This window comes from Oryzias latipes, chromosome 24, assembly GCF_053564925.1.
Source record: "Oryzias latipes strain Hd-rR chromosome 24, Olatipes_Hd-rR_3.1".
Taxonomy (NCBI): Eukaryota; Metazoa; Chordata; class Actinopteri; order Beloniformes; family Adrianichthyidae; genus Oryzias; species Oryzias latipes.
The window spans coordinates 19,346,434-19,362,508 of NC_136260.1; the positions used below are offsets into that span (position 1 = coordinate 19,346,434).

Sequence of the window (16,075 nt, forward strand, 5' to 3'; positions counted from 1 at the left end):
CTCCATTCCTATGTTTGATGTTTCCCCGAAGCAATATGTTTTCCCTGACAGAAATACCCTGTCACACACACATAAACCATGCATCTTCTTTGGGTCTATAAACGTCTCACATCCTCAGGGAAACACTTTAGAGAAATTGGGCGAGCCACGGTGAGGAAAAATAGGATTCTTTTGTGTTTGCTGTTAAAAATCAGAAAAGTCACTTTGCCCAAGAAAAAATAAACAATCCAGAGACACGACACAGCATTGTTTGTCCAAAAATGTGCTACATGAGCAAAAATAACTCGCAGGATTTAGGAGTGGCAAAAATGTGAACACTACCACAAAACCAAAGCTTTTACTATTTAAGAATTAAAAATAAATTTGAGGGAATTTAGCAAAAAGAAAAAAGTATTAACTGCATTCAAACAGTGTAGTGGCATAGAACGAACATTCCACTTAATTAGTAAGGCATTGGGTGAATATCTACTGATTAATCCAAGACTTTACCATCCTTTTGTGGTCTAGTGCCCCAAGGAATGAGCTTGTTTGCATTAACGCAGCAGACATGACCACAGGCATAGTTAAGTAGGTAGCACATTTACTTTTACCATCTTGTTAGCCAAAACAGGAAATTAAAAAGGCAAGAGCATTCAGAAAATGAACCGACTGAAAACCTGGAGATGCCTCTGTGGCATGTTTGCCGCATGTTCAACAGTTCTCCAGCAGACAATCGGAACCACGGCAGAGACATTCATTACATAGTGAGAAACGACACATGAAAGGTGTGACAATGTAGGAGGGAACGCATTCGGAGAGCAGGAGATGAGAAACAAGAGGAAAGCAAGCAGGAGAGTAAAAGTCAAATGATGCAATGGGAGAAAAATTAAGAGCTAAAAGGGATGAAAATACGAAGACTAAGAGAGAAAAACTCAAGTAAAGAGAGAGTTGGGTATAATACAAACTGAACAAAAATGGCTTCAGATTGCAAAAGTTTTACCTTGAACAACATGAACACGGAATATGATATTGATAAAACAGAGTAGTAAGGAATATAAAAGATCATAAAATACTTTTTTCTTTGATTCCATTAAAGACATTTTGATAAGAATGACAGTACCGTGATTTAGCCGCAGGTTAAGCTGTTTTCGGAAAAGTCCCGCCCCTTTAATTGTCTCCACCAATCATTCTTGGAGGTTTAATCATACGTCATCAGTCTAACCAATCAGAAGTGGTTAAAGTCTTCACTTCCTTGTTCCAATTTAGCTCATAAAGTCTCTCAATTCCAAGCAAAGTACCAGCTAAAGCTCGTCTTTAGCGGAGAGGCTTTCTGCGGGGTCCGTGGAACAAGTGATCAAAGTGATAGAGCTCAGAGAAGAGAGTCTTTCTGCCATCTGCGGCAGTTGTCACTACATCTCCCATGATTCATTGGGTTGAAGTGACAGCGTCTCAGCGTACAATGAGTCTTCCCTGTTAAACGTCTTGAAACCACAAGGAACACACATCAAACAGTTTTTAAATCTTCTTGATGACATCAGAGGTCAACAGTTTAGTTCTCCTTCAAGGTTTGTGTTTATTAACAGCCAAACATCCCAGAGTTTGGTCCAAGTCATCTTTCTAACTCAAACACTTTTCTAATAATGTCTGGAATATTTTATATGTAAAATTTAAGAAGAAGTAATAACAACATTTAAGAAACAGGATTAAGGTGAAGTGGCCAACAGACACAATTAAAATAAATTGAAACTATTTAAATCATTTAAAAAGACATAAAACTTTTTTGTTAACGTTTACAAAGACTTCATCTTTGATTAAGACAAAAGAAAACTAATAAATCTTCAACATGTTTACTTTTTGTGTAGCTACAGAAAACATGAATATATTGTTTGTTTTTCTGTGTAAAATTTACTAAACATATGTTGATCATAGACTTGTTCAAAAATTACAGTTGCGTTTACACTAAAATTTAAAACATATTTTAAAATAAATCACTACTTAGAAAGAATATATTTATTTTTTTGTGAGGTTACATAAAATTGCATGATAATAAACCGGAGAGAAAAAACAATTACCAGGGTAAAATTTTAAATAATTTAGTTGAAAAGTATTACTGAAAACTAACGTAACTATTATTACATCTTTTAGAAAAAACAGCTGCAACTTCCAGCTTTTTCTGCCACAATTATCACAAAAATGCACGTGAGATTGCAGAGGGACTGTACATCAAGACTATGAGTTTCTCCTTTTTTCAATTTTTGGATGCTGGTGTGTCACGGGATTTTTGTCAAGGAGAAAGTGTGCCTTGGCTCAAAAAATGTTAAAAAAAAACACTGATCTAGACCCACTAGACAGTGCGCTGAACTTTTTTTCTTCAATGATTTGTGATCTTCACTGGTGTCCATGGATTACATGAAGTCCTCTCCACCTTTATCCACCTTTGTCATGGTAGGGAGAACACGTCAATGGTCATCTTAACCCCATAGGATAGCACAAGGGTTAAGAGGGTATCAACCAGCTAATGCCTGCTTTGCACCAGGCAATGCGTGCATGAGAGGTAGGAAGGTCCATCCTCACCTGGAGTTACCTGGAAGCTTGAGGGAAGCATGCAAGCCGGAGGGCTGACACTAAAAGTATGTGCTAACTAGTATTTGCACATACTTTGGTAGATGGGATGCCAACCAAAAACAAGTGCTCCAGTCTGTAATGGAGAACCCAAAGTAGGAGTAGCTGGCGCCTGGTGACGGTTCGCCGCGATTTGTGGACAGTTTAGCTAGGTAACAAAAAATATTTAAGAAGCACTCTATAGTGAAAGAGGTGTTTGAATGAAGTTGTAGCGTTGGTTACCAATAGAGGTGACATTGGCGTCGTAATCACCAACCAATTAGGATTGGCGTAGTGAGATAGGTGCGTCTGAGGAACACATAGGGGGTGTATCTGATAGTGAGCCATCTCACTCACAAGAATCTTAGGTAATCTAAAGTTTTGACACCAGATGTTTTTGAGGTGGCAGTATAATGGTTGGGGCTCGTTTTGCCTCATTTGGACAATATCAACGTCCTTGTAGAAAAGAGAATTCTGGATTAAACCTATTGATTTCACAGAATACATTAAAAAAACAAAGACTCTATTCAGCCATTACTTTAGGGCAGGGGTGTCCAATTCCAGGCCTCAAGGGCCAGTGTCCTATATGTTTTCCAATCAAGCTGCCGTTGAAGCTCCTTATTGGCTAAACACACCTGATCCAGGTAATCAACAGCAGATGAGGCAGGGTTTCTGGAAAACCAGCAGGCCCTTTAGGCCTGGATTTGGACACCCCTGCTTTAGGGGCTGCAGTTGGCTTCTGCCTGTTGGTTGGTAGGGGGTTTAAACCCCAGGTTTGGCAGAAAGGATGTTCTGTACTGCACCTACCTGACCAGTGTCCAGTGGAGGCTCCAGAGCGGTCAGTGCAGGTGTTACTGACGGGCAGAAAAACGGTCTCCCAGCCTCCGGGGGCGTAGCGCCAGTTGTGTGATTCCAGGATGAGCGTGCGCTGAGTGCCATAAGCAATCATGAAGCAATAGACGACATGGTGGAGCTGGCAGCCATAACCGCAACCCTTATTGATGTTACACACCAGCTTCCTTGCCTTACTGCAGTCTGGGGGGTTCTAGAAAGAGAAGGAAACCATGTTTCAACCTTTTTTATTGCTCCATTTTCATCTTGTATCTCTTGGAAACCTACTCTATGAGTTGCAATAACACACGGCTGGTATTTTTTTATTTGTTTCCACTGCCAGCCTCATGCTCAACTCTAATTTGAAATTACCAGCTCAGTCTTTTCCCAAGCATTTTGTCATTCTTGCCTTTTCATTTTCACAAATGTCCCTTGTTAGGACATTCGTCTTAAACTTCGACGGTTAATGAATCACGTTTTTCTAAGTACTACATTGTCAAGTATCGAGGAGTCAAAGATTTATTGCTTTAATGTTTGAATAACTGGAATTAAACCGTCTTTTTCCTTTAAATGTAAATGGGACTGAATAAAAATGTATTTTTAGGCAAATACCACAAGTGGCTCTTATTTGGATGATATCTCATAAATATTAGAGAGCTCCCTAATTTTAGAGAGGCACAAATGCCACAGATGAAAACAGACAGTCACAGTTATTTTTTCCTAAGATTTTTTAACAAAAAGAAAAATATATAGAAGCCTTAATATAGCTTCCTCTTTAATATCTGCTGTTTTTCATGTATTCTCTCGCTCAGACATCTTTCTTTTTTGAGAAGCTCATTTTCAATATATTGTCTTTTTACCCAACTTTAGCTCCTTCTTATCTTTTCCTCACTTTGTTTCCTCTCCCTTTTCCCTCTCCTCCTCTCAACTGGAAAATTAGCTTCCACATCATACAGTCAGAATACGGAATGAGAGGTGCTGCGAGGAATCACAAGATCTTCCGTTTTTTTTTCTCCATTTTTTATAGGGAATAAATTTATTATAAAAAGTGGAAAGCAACTGAATGACACGCTGTGTTACTCGACGAGTTGCCGGGCGGGTTACGATCTGCTCTGCAAAAGCTCGTGCCAGCCGGCTTCTTAAACAGCAATTACAGGCTGATGGGAGTGTTTTCCTCATTAGTTTGCTGCAGCTGTGGATGGTTCACAGTAATCAGGCCGTCTGACACCCACCGGCTAACGCTGCCTATCACACAGCAGCAGCAGACGGAGGAGGCGCGAGGAAGAGGAGGAGGAAAGAGGAGAGAATGGGATAGGAAGAAAGGGAGGAAAATAATCTAAATAGGAAGAGATAAATATTTTTTTAAAAATGCCAACGAAAGGACAGAAAAAGGTAAACAAGAAAGAGAAGATGGAATAATCTTAAATTGATAAATTTGATCAGTTTTATACTGATTTTTTAAAAAAAGATTTTCTAACTAAAATGTCCAACTCCAGCAGAGCTCAGAGGCTCTCAGTGGTCAGTCTGCCCAGCAGCATCAAACACAGCTGGATTATGGTCTGCACAGGAACAACAACTGCTTTTTTACCAACTCAGTGGCCTTGAGGTGGGGTGTCCACCCTGAGACTGAATGGTCGTGGGTTCACAGTCGGGTTATACCAAAGAATATAAAAATGGGACCCATTGCCTCCCTGGTTGACATTGAAGGGTTGGAAAGGGGAGTTAAACCACTAAATGGTTCCCGAACACAGATGCGTCTACAGCTCACCCCTGCCCCAGGTAAGGGTCAAATTTCACACACCAAAGTCTGTGACAGCTAATGGGACTTAAACTTAATCTACTTTAAAAAAAAAAAAAAAAAAAAATACGGTGAAGCACGAGCTTGACTTGTAAACTGAAAAAAACCTGGGGAATTTAATTTATACTAAAAGCATGCCAGCTAAACTTAGATTTTCTACATATTGTTAAACATTCATTTAGTCCTTTTTTGGGAGTTACTTTAACCTTTAAGACTGAGCGTTTCGTGACATTTTTACAATTTTGTGAAAATTTAAGGCTGAGATGATATGACAATCAAGATGACGATATGACTTAAGATTCATGAACAAATAGTAAAACAACGCGTTAAACAAATTGACATGATTTCCATTTTATTGCAGCTGTTTTATCAAAAAGAGGCGTCATGAATTATACTGCAAGTTATCTCAATAGGTGGCTGGTGTCGGGGAAACGCACCAAAGAACAACTATCTAACTATCTTTCTGGTAGTACTGGTCAAAACTAAAATGAATAATTAGGAACAAGGGTTTCTCTGTCTATGCATGTGTGTAAACATTTAAGGGAACAGTTTACATAAAACATATTGCACAAATTGATCTTACGATGTCGACACATTTTTAATTTATCTTCCAGGTCTGGGAACATTTTTAAAAACGTGCAGGACCTGCACAAAGTTCTTTGTAAGGAGGTGGAACATCTGCTAATGTAATAAACTTTAAAATCACTCCTTAATTAAACTAGCACAATAATAATAATAGAAATAGATATTTTTGAAAGAATAATGACTTAACTTTGCATTACATTTGAAGACAAAGAGAATTACTGTTTGCTGTAGCCCTTTATAGAGAAATATTGGAAAATATTGTTTATCTTGGTCTGATGCTTTTCTGTGAAGCAAAGAAGAAATGCTTTAAGTTGAACTGAATGGAATTAAAGTAAATTAAAAATCATCAACTCAGCTGGTATTAAAGCCACACCGGTACTTCCTCTGAGTTACAGGCTGACATTTCACACCAGCCTCATAGCAGGGAGTTTGCTCACAAATAATCAACATTGGCGTCTCAGCGGAGGCGACCTTGAAGAAGTCTGTTTTCAGCTTAGAGCCCTCCGTTTGCTGGAAATCACTGTATGACATGAGCCGTGGTGGGGCGGTCACAATCCGATTCAGGTTACTAATGATGTAACTGAAGTGGATGAAGCACTGGGAGACACAGGTTAATGACAGCAGATGCATGCACAGAGGCGCCCCGTGCAGGTCTGCGCGTACTCCAGGAGTGAATCGTTCTTTCTGTGCATGACACACAAGAATCATCTGCTTCAGGGAATCCATGTGGATAATTTTGACACGGGAATCAAACAATATCATAGGTGAATTCACCGTCATTCTCATTTCCAATTTACATTATTCAAAGTAGAACTGTCAGACGTGTTACGGCTGCAAAAGACCGTCTGTAATGCCTTGTCTCTTGAGCTAAAGACTCAAGATTTATGTCCTCTCAGGGTTTGAATTTTTAATCAAGATTTTTTCTACAATTTTTCTTTTTTCTTCCATTGTATTGCATGCTGAGATCTGTTACTGCTGAAGGTCTTGGTCTTGGACAAAAAAAAAAAAAAAAAAACAAGACGCCAAAGCTCAAGGCTGTTATGAACCTCTGTGGAGTCATTTGTTCAAAACAACACAAAGAAACATCAAATGTTCAAAATGAGCTGTTTTAATTATTCATCATTTACTTGTCTTCAATAGATTCTCCTTTTGGATTTGATGCCAGCCACACATTTCAGAAGAAGTTGGAACGGGGACACGCTTACCCCTCCATTGCATCACCTCCTCCTTTAACGCCACTCTGTAAGTGTCTGAGAAGCGTAGGAACGATTGCTCCAGCTTGGAAAGCAAAACATCTTTTCTGCTCTTGTTTGGAGAAGGATTTCAGCAGCTCAGCAGTAAAAGCTTCTTCTCCTGCATTTTTCTTATTTGTATTTCACTGTAAATGGGGACTAATAAAAGCTCTCTATGGGGTGTAGTGGGAATACTGAGATAAAATGACCAAAGATCTGGTTTTTGATTGTAAGGAGCCCAAAACGTATTTAGACAAAAGTCATACAAAACCCCTTACAATGCTTTATGTTTGTGCCAAGACACTTAAAGCGTAAACATAAAATAAATATATTTGAAAGACCCACACTGTTTTTTTTTTACATGTTCTTGTAGCATTTTTCTCATGATGGAGGACATATACAAAGAAAATTGAGATTATTATTTCTTTATTCAAATCGTAGAAGACCAATAAATGCTATTTTAAAAGAGCTTGTAGTTTTTGCGCAAAAACTACAATCGGCAGCCCAGAAGTTCTCTCTACTCCGGCGCGCCTACTTGCAGATAAATGGATCCAACAATGCCTTCGTTTTCCTCGTCTGAACTTGCATCTGGCACTTCACTGTTATTTTGGGGTTGATAGGGGCTGTAAGCTAGTGGGAGTGTGTAAAAGAAAGGAATGATGGGACATGAGTGCAGGAATACTCCCCACCAAGAGTCAGAGACACAAAAACAAATTTCTGCCGTTCTACAGAGACGATAATCTAGATTATTTTGGCTAAAAACGGCATAATCATGATAAATTAAAAATACATCAAAAGTTGATCGGAGTGGGACTTTTAAGAGTATGCACAGCCAAATTTTTAAATATTTATTGATTATCTTTCAAATCTGAAGCCTTTACCCGTTTGAGTTTGTGCCTGATGATGTCTGTTAAATGTAATTTCCCCTTACTCTTTTTTTTTCTGATGGTTTTGCTGAGATAGAGTTGGGCGGGTGCTATGTTCCTTGTTTTTCACCTGATGTTTTGTTTCTTCAGTTGAATTCACTTGAATTGAATAAAAAAAAATATTTGTCATAAATGTATATCCACCTATCATATAGGTAAAAAAAAAAGGGACCCGTAATTCTCATCTGTATCATTTAACAACATGTCAATAAGTGAAAAAAAAAGTGTAAACATAAATGAAACATCGAGGAATGGAGCTCCTTGGAAAAGTGGCTGTGGTTACTGAACATAATGACTGAGCAGATGGAGAAGACACAGAGATGGAGTTGTTCAAACCCAAAATGAAGGCAGTTGAGGGTGTAGGTGGTGAAGGCAGCGTGATGGAAGGGCGGAGTCTCTGAGACGGGGACCCACACAGAAGGAAAGAGAGAAAGACCACCCCTTTGTGCGAGAGCATCTGCATCAATCTTGTGTCCGAAACCTGAATGTTTGTGAGGAGCAATTGTTTGTGTAAGTGTGCATGAGTCCATGTGTGTGTGTGATGAATTAGTAATGGCAGCTGGTGGAGCGGTGTGATCCCTCAGCGGTGGTGACAGCAGCTGTTAGTGTTGCCGTCTCCGCCCAGCCAGACTGGCTGGGTCCTCTTCATCAAACACGCCGGCTCATTAATGCTGCAGGGCCCGCTGCTGCAACGCCACGCCCGAGAAGCCAGCAGCAACGGAGCAGGGGAAGGTGGAGCAAGGTGGCTGGACAGCGGGTTGGTGCATGTGTGCATCAAAAGCCTGTGTAAGCGTGCCAGGTCTTAGACATTTTTACATTTCTTCATATGCATGCCTGCAGATCTGTCAGTTCCCTGCTGTCTCCGTGTTTGACAATAACCTGCTTAAAATAACAAAAACTCAGGTTGTCAGATCTGACACCTGAAACAGGCTGCTATCATTTCCCCCACCTTCTTTTGGAGGAAAGTGACGCTGACAATTATGGACGCGGCAAATAAGACGCAAATATGAAAGGAGAAGTGCTCTCATCTGGGCGAGGAAAAGCTGGAACACGATGTTATCTGTGTGGGTGAGAGTGGAGGCCAGCTGGCCGTGCAGCAGGTGCTGGTACCTGCAGGTAGGTGATGCGGTTCTGCACCAGGTCCGACAGGTCTTTAGCCTCTTTTGTTCTCCAATCACCAACTCCGTCGGCCTGGCTGAGGTAGTACAAGTCTGTCATGATGGACCTGCAGACACAAACATTCACATTAAAGTTAATAAAATAGTAAAACTATACATTTGAGGCACTTTATGACTTCACAGAGGAACGATCCATTCAAACTGGAAGGATGAAAGTCTGAATGGATGAAAGATGACTTCTCATCCCAGTTGATTAGCAGAGACGCTGCTTCAAACACATTCTCAGTTGACAACTTATCTCTATATTCCAATTCATTCTTTTTATCAATTCATTATCAGATTGCACGCAAGATAATTTCTTTAGATTTTCTGTTGATGTGCAAACTCTCTTGAGCCATTCGCTTGAAAAGACACATTTTACAAATGATGAACAATGAAAACATTACAGGAAGAAGACAACACAACTGCCGAGTCATCTGAGCTTTTAGCTCATGAAATACTGCCTGGCATTACATTTTACTTGTGGGGCTAAAACAGGAATATGGACAGGTGGGCTCCACTTCAGTTTAATACAAAACATCATTCGGCCATTTTTTCCCTTTCCAATTTTAATCAGAATGAACCATTTCAGGAAGATTAATTAAAAGAATAAACTAAATGTGGAACTTTTTCAGCAGTTGTTATATCAGTGAGTAAAACAAGACCGTAAAACTCCACAAACAGCTTTCTGTTATGGGAGAAATTAGCAAAAAAGTGAAGGTAACGAAGCGGCAGCAAACAAACTGAGGCATCAATGCTGTAATCCATTCCATCGAGTGCAAATTTACCGAAGCTTTATGAATCCATGCTGAGCTCTGCTTGAGCTTTAAAAGTGTTAAGAAAAAACTAATAAATCTAACATTTTCTGCAAGCAAACAATTACAATTCTTATTTGGAGAATTTCAATGTAAAAATTTGTACTTTTAACAATAAATCTCCCATTTTTGTTCAGCTTAAATGTATACAAACTTGACATAAGGACAAAAAATATATATTTTCATCAAATTGTGTTGGTATGATCGTGTGAGGTTGTGAATGGATTCTGTAGTTGAGATGATTTCTTACAAAAAAACTGAAGAAACGTTTTAACATGAGAAAAAAAAATGTATTGCCAAAATAAAGAAGAAAAATGACATGTTTTCCTTAAGTATGTCATTTTTCTCAAGATTGCCATTAAAATCCTTAAGAAAGACTTTTAAATCTTCAATTGCGAACATATGTTACCACTGAATGAGAAAAATAACGTTACAAATCTTTAGAAAGACGCATTAACATTAAGATTCTACAACTAACTCCACACACATCAAAAATTAGATAAATGAAAATAAGACCGATAAGTGATCTTTAACTGCTGTTTTGTTAACTTTACTTCATTTTTAGGAAAATAGAGTCCTCAATTTGACAAAAATTTTGACAAAAGCATACAGCAGATATGTATAGCAAATGTTTAAGGGATCCTGACTGACAACGGCGGCTTCTTCCTGCTAGTGAAGCTGTATTTTGGTTTTAAATCTGCCATTTACATCCCGCTGACAGCAAATCTGTGTTCATGTCACACACAGCCTAATGTCGGGACCATCCACTCGTAAACAGGCCCCACAGTTCTGATATATGCAGCTGGGGGCAGATGCAAACACACCCCACACTCACACTCACTTATGCGAGCTTAATTTATTACTCACTTCTCGACCCAAATCAGTCACATCCTGTGTGACTGAGAGCTTTTCTACATGTATTCAGTAGCCCATGTGAGAGCGCGCACACATGCGCCACAGAGAATAGTGCTTTTCTAAGCTCACTTGGACAGTATCATTAGTCTTTGTCACATTTTGAAGCAAGAACCTGAGTGTGTGAATGAATCCCACTTTCTCTGTGCAGGCGGGCCGTCACAAGCCCCTCTGCAGGACGAAAAAAAAACGCCCATTTGGTCGTCCACGGAAGGTAACAAGACGGACTCAGCAGCCCTGCAGGGATTCAACAGCCAGACGGGGGAAGACCGGGCAGGAGTGAAATCCCGCCTAGTTGCTTAAATCTGCGAGAATCTGTTTTCTTTTTTCTTTTTTTTGCATTATGAGAAGCTCACTGGAACATCAGCGGCTTCTGACAGGCTCAGTCTGTCGCTGTCAAAGCTTTGTAATCACTCTGAGAGAGAAATGACAGTTTTGTATGTTCAGATTCAGCATATGGACTGTTTTTTAACCAGTCTGGAGGTGGGAATTGTTGTGTCTTACGGTGTGATTTTGTTCATCCAATGTCGAATTTTAAGCCAGAAATGTGTTTGAATGAAAAACAGAAAGAAAAAAAAAAAAAACAGCTCTCAGGTTCTTAATCTCAAGTGTAACTGAAGTTTTGGAGTCAAATACGCAGTGCTTCTTCTATTGAAGAAAGAGGGTTTTTTAGGTTTTGATTCCATATTGTGCTAGAATAAAGCACTAAAATCTGCTCTGTGTCCGGGTCAGGACACCTGAGCTGCTTCATTCAGCATCCCTCTTATCGTTTCCTCAAATCTGAAACTCCAATGTCTTACAATGCTGTGATCGTTTTCCCTGGAAGAACAGGTATGTAACTGTATGCCATCTTGATGACTTGACTTCTATTTTTATTTCCCTCACCCCCCCAGCATGCATCCGCCTCTGCAGCAGAGTAAATGGAGATGCCGAACATTTATTTAAAGAGCCAGTATGATGAAAATCGTGTTTTTTGGTGTTCTTGTAGCATCTTTTTCTGAGGACGGAGGATAAATGGTAGGAAAATCAAGCTAAAAGTGGATTTTCTGAGTGTTTTTTTATTTAAATCGTTGTGAATCAGGAGAAGATAAAAAAAAGTTCTGTTTGAAAAACAGCTTATTTCTGATGTAAAATAAATACAGTGGGCAGGCAGGTCACAAGCTTCCTTCTTAGAGCTCTCAGCAACGGGAAGGGGTAGGGGGGCGGGGTTGCTCTTCACCTATGGTCCTGCCCACAATTCAGAGGCAAATTTCTAATGAACTACTGCTGCTCTGCAGAAACTATGTCGTAGGGTTTTTAAATTTTGGCTATAAATCATACTTAAAAGACCACTGGGAACACTTTTAAAAAGGTGGTCGAAGTGGGTATTTAAGTCAAACATTTCACTATATCTTCCTCTTCTGCCCTGATGTCCGGGGCAGCTCTGCAGGCGTTTGCAACATGCACAGATTAATCAGGGGAGAAGAGAATCCAAGCCAGATCTGTCTGTGTTCCTGCCTGTGCATGGACAGGGTGAAGCAGCAGTCTCTGGAAAGCCACTAAAGCAGCAATGACTAAGACAATAGGTCCTGTAAGCCACCTCAGGAGGATTACAATGGGAGCACTTGGCAAAGAGGCAGCAGGCTTTTCTTCGTTCAGCCGTGCAGAAAGCTGCCATCCAGATGACAGAGAGTCTATGATCTTTGGCCTGTGTTACTCAGCAACCGGCTTGAGTGCTGCTTTAAAGAGCTGGCTTTGGAGCCATGTTCAACACAGATGACAATTAGCACTAATGTGATCTTTTCTATTGTATTTAGCCTGCTAACTCCAAATTAGAATACATTTAATTCCGCCCAAGAACAAATGACTAGTGGTCACAGTATAATCCTGTGAAAATAAGAGCCTTCCAAAATAAGAGCACAATCCATGTACTGGTGCTGAAATGTTTGACCGAGTGTGGGCTAAAAGCAAAAAAAAAAGTGCAAATATTAGTTATTTGGGAAGCAGAACATCATATTCAACGGTCATTTTTCTGAGAAAGAGGAGTACACACCCACCGTTTTTACCGTCAAGTGCCTCTAATGTTTTCTGCGGACTTTGAGGTTAGTATTTTATACTGATATTGATGTTTTTGACAGGCAGTGCTGGGCTTTCAATGAGCCTCCCCGAAAAGGGAGAAGCTGCAACAGCTTTCACTCTTCATGACGAGAGAGGATATTGAGCTTATTGTTCTGTTAATTTTTAATCCGCTAAAATGCAACATTTACTGGAGAACTTTCAGGCGTTGAGTTTTTCCTGAATCTGTTCACTGGCAGCTATTTTCAACGGCTGGATAATGTATATTATTCAGTCACTTTTTTGCAAAATCTGGCGCTTATTTAACCGAAACGTTGACAGTAGCAGCTGGGTACATTGCAGCGCAGAAAAATGTCGCCTTGAGGAGGAGATGTGTCTTGATTTAGCTTCCACATGAGCACCAGGCTTTAAACACGACATCGCGACACGATGATCCTGCTGCTGACTTCGCCGCTCAACGGTCCTAATGAGCAACCTTAATGACCACCTTCTCCTGAGTAATGCATCTGCATGAAAATCGTTCTATGACTTTGCCTTCTGACCCGAGTTTTGCAGCGGTCACTGACAATTAATGAACTGACCATATGAGGTGAGACCCTAACAAGTGTCAGACACAAACACGAGAGCCAATACAGGTCAAAGCTTTACGACTGGACCAAAGGGAAAACGGGGACGAAAACTTCTAAAGATAATCAGATGTATTTTTTAAATAAATTATCTTTTCTTTCCTGCACCATCTGGGGCCTATATCATGCAAAATCAACTTTTTGAGCTTGTAGGTGTTTTATGATGTCAATTCCTCTTAAAACCCCAAAGCGGTATTTTGTCCCATTCAAGGACCTCTGAAGTATTCCTCTAAAGCCCCTCCCAATCCACAGAAACGAGTGGCTGCTTACATTGTGACGTAGATAAGTCACATAACATATTCAACTTCGACAGTATTAAAGCTGCTGCAACCATGTTTCTTGTTTTTTTATTTATTTAAATATTAAAAAAATACTGTCTTTTAAATGATCCAGAACCAGAAGTTTGAACTTTGTATTTTACAAATAAAGTTTGAAATATGACTATTTTTGCCAGTATTTGTTTGAACAAATCCTACCATTGGAGAAAAACAGTTGTAATTCTAGAGCAGGTTGTAAGTGTCCTTTTATGAATGCCCAATAAATTTCAAACACTTCAGTAAGAACTATATACTAATTTGTCTACATGAATAGAAATATAGACAGACCTCATGTTTGAAATACTTATTGGCAAACATGGGACTGACAGTCTGACTGTTTCGGACAGGCTGCTATGGCTCCTGTTGACCACTAGATGTCTCTACTTTTTGTCAAATTGAAGCCTTGAAGCTTTGAATGTGTTCAATTATAAGTAAAAGCCTCAGAGTTTCATGCTGTATTTTTAGCTTTATATTCTGTAAAATACAGACATTTGCATAAAAGAAATAGCTGGTTCTGTTTGTCTGTCTGTTCTGCCTCATTCTTCTTCTTCTTTAAGGGTGTGTGGTCAGGATTCATAAAGCGTAAAGATAGTTTTATACTGCATGTTGATGCTATCAATAGAGAAAATTGTGAATGCAGAAGATAATTTCCTATATAGAGAGAGAGAGAGAGAGAGAGAGAGAGAGAGAGAGAGAGAGAGAGAGAGAGAGAGAGAGAGAGAGAGAGAGAGAGAGAGAGAGAGAGAGAGAGAGAGAGAGAGAGAGAGAGAGAGAGAGAGAGAGAGAGAGAGAGAGAGAAAAGCACGGCAACATAATTTAAATAATGACATAACTGTAATAATAATTTCCGGACTTATTATTAGTGCCTTCTAATTGATGTTGCTCACCTCTCCTGGTGGCCCAAGTCCTGCAGGAGTGTGTCGGCATACTTCTGCCTCTCGCTGAGCTCAGTGTTAGCCAGTTTCTTCACTTCGTTGCGTACAAAATACCAGAACTCCTTAACGCCGTTTTCTGCCTTTCTCCGCAGCTCCTCCTGAGTGGGTCCGGGGCCTAAAAAATGAGAGAAACCCAGAAACCCGAAGAATGATTTTACTTTTGGATTTCGCAATAGGGAACGCCATGTAACCTTCCTACATATAAGGGGTGTTCTTATATTTTCCTTGCAACTTTGACCCAGTTGTGATATACCTAATCAGCGGTTTTCTGCCTAAATGTTCTTGCTTTCAAACACTGGAGCTCCTGGATGGATAAAACATGCTGTCTGCATTTACTAAAAGAATAGCAAAAAACAAATCCATAGATGTTTACAGCCTCCAGCAGAAGGAGAAAGTAAACCTTCTTTTACTTCCAATCTCTCTTCTCTCTTTACCACCGCCCTTGTGGAAAAAAAAAAAGCTGAAGGGTATTTTTAGCCTTTTCTTTCTCTGCGGCAAGATGGAAAAGCTGACCTTACCCTGCCCTCCTTGCTCGCACGTCTTTTTTTATTTTCTCTCTGTGTCTTTTCCTCCCGTCCCGCTCTCCCATTTCACCAATGGGGCGTTCACACTACTTCCATTTCTTTCACACATTTACCTGCTTACCTGACAGCTTCCCTGCCCCTCTGACCACTGCACGGAGTAGCAAGCACTCGCATAACCCTGCCTGCTGACGATGCGGCGCTGCAGTTAAAACACAGAACTACGCAGCCATGCTCGCTCTAGGCAAACACTCAGACAGCAGAGCAGCTGAAAGGTTTCATGCCACGAACAGCCAACCCACACATTTCCAGCATGCTACATATTATCATATCTCCCAACTCTTTCCAGGAGCCCTCAGGAAGACCCTACTTACCATCTCCAGTGAGTTTCTGGAAGCTGTGGATCTTCTGCTTGGCTCGGGTTAGCTGGTCCTCCAGGGAGCGCAGCCTTCCTGCTGCCAAGGACCCAGCTTCTGCCTGGCCCTCCGGTATCCTGAGGCATGCAGAAACAGAACGCCATGCTTGAACAAGGAGGCATGAGTTTTTCAAAAGTGAAGAGCGTGCCAAAATGATTTATCTTTGATTGTGCAGTTAAGTAAAATCTATGGGGCTTTTTACTATTGTTTGAATAATTTAAAAAGAAAACTGACACTGGAAAAGACAGGAACACAGCTTTTAGCACTTACAAATGGCCAAACAGCCGTATAGAAGCCAAAGTAGGACCAACATTTGGATTTTTGTCATTTGTTGTATGTCTGTTGAGTTTCTACTATTTCTGTAAACTA

The 16,075-nt window shown here is 40.1% G+C and overlaps 1 protein-coding gene across 4 annotated transcripts in view; it reads right to left on the reverse strand.

Annotated features, from left to right (window-relative positions):
- The window catches only part of fut8b (fucosyltransferase 8b (alpha (1,6) fucosyltransferase)), a 92,756-nt gene that overhangs the window by 20,625 nt on the left and 56,056 nt on the right, over window positions 1–16,075 (reverse strand). For all 4 annotated transcript variants that reach the window (XM_020714495.3, XM_020714496.3, XM_011491681.4 and 1 more), the window contains 4 exons: window positions 15,665–15,783; window positions 14,722–14,884; window positions 9,063–9,177; window positions 3,388–3,625 (listed from right to left, as the gene is read on the reverse strand). In XM_020714495.3, the coding sequence (XP_020570154.1) occupies window positions 3,388–3,625; window positions 9,063–9,177; window positions 14,722–14,884; window positions 15,665–15,783 (635 nt within the window). The remainder of the gene's footprint in view (window positions 1–3,387; window positions 3,626–9,062; window positions 9,178–14,721; window positions 14,885–15,664; window positions 15,784–16,075) is intronic.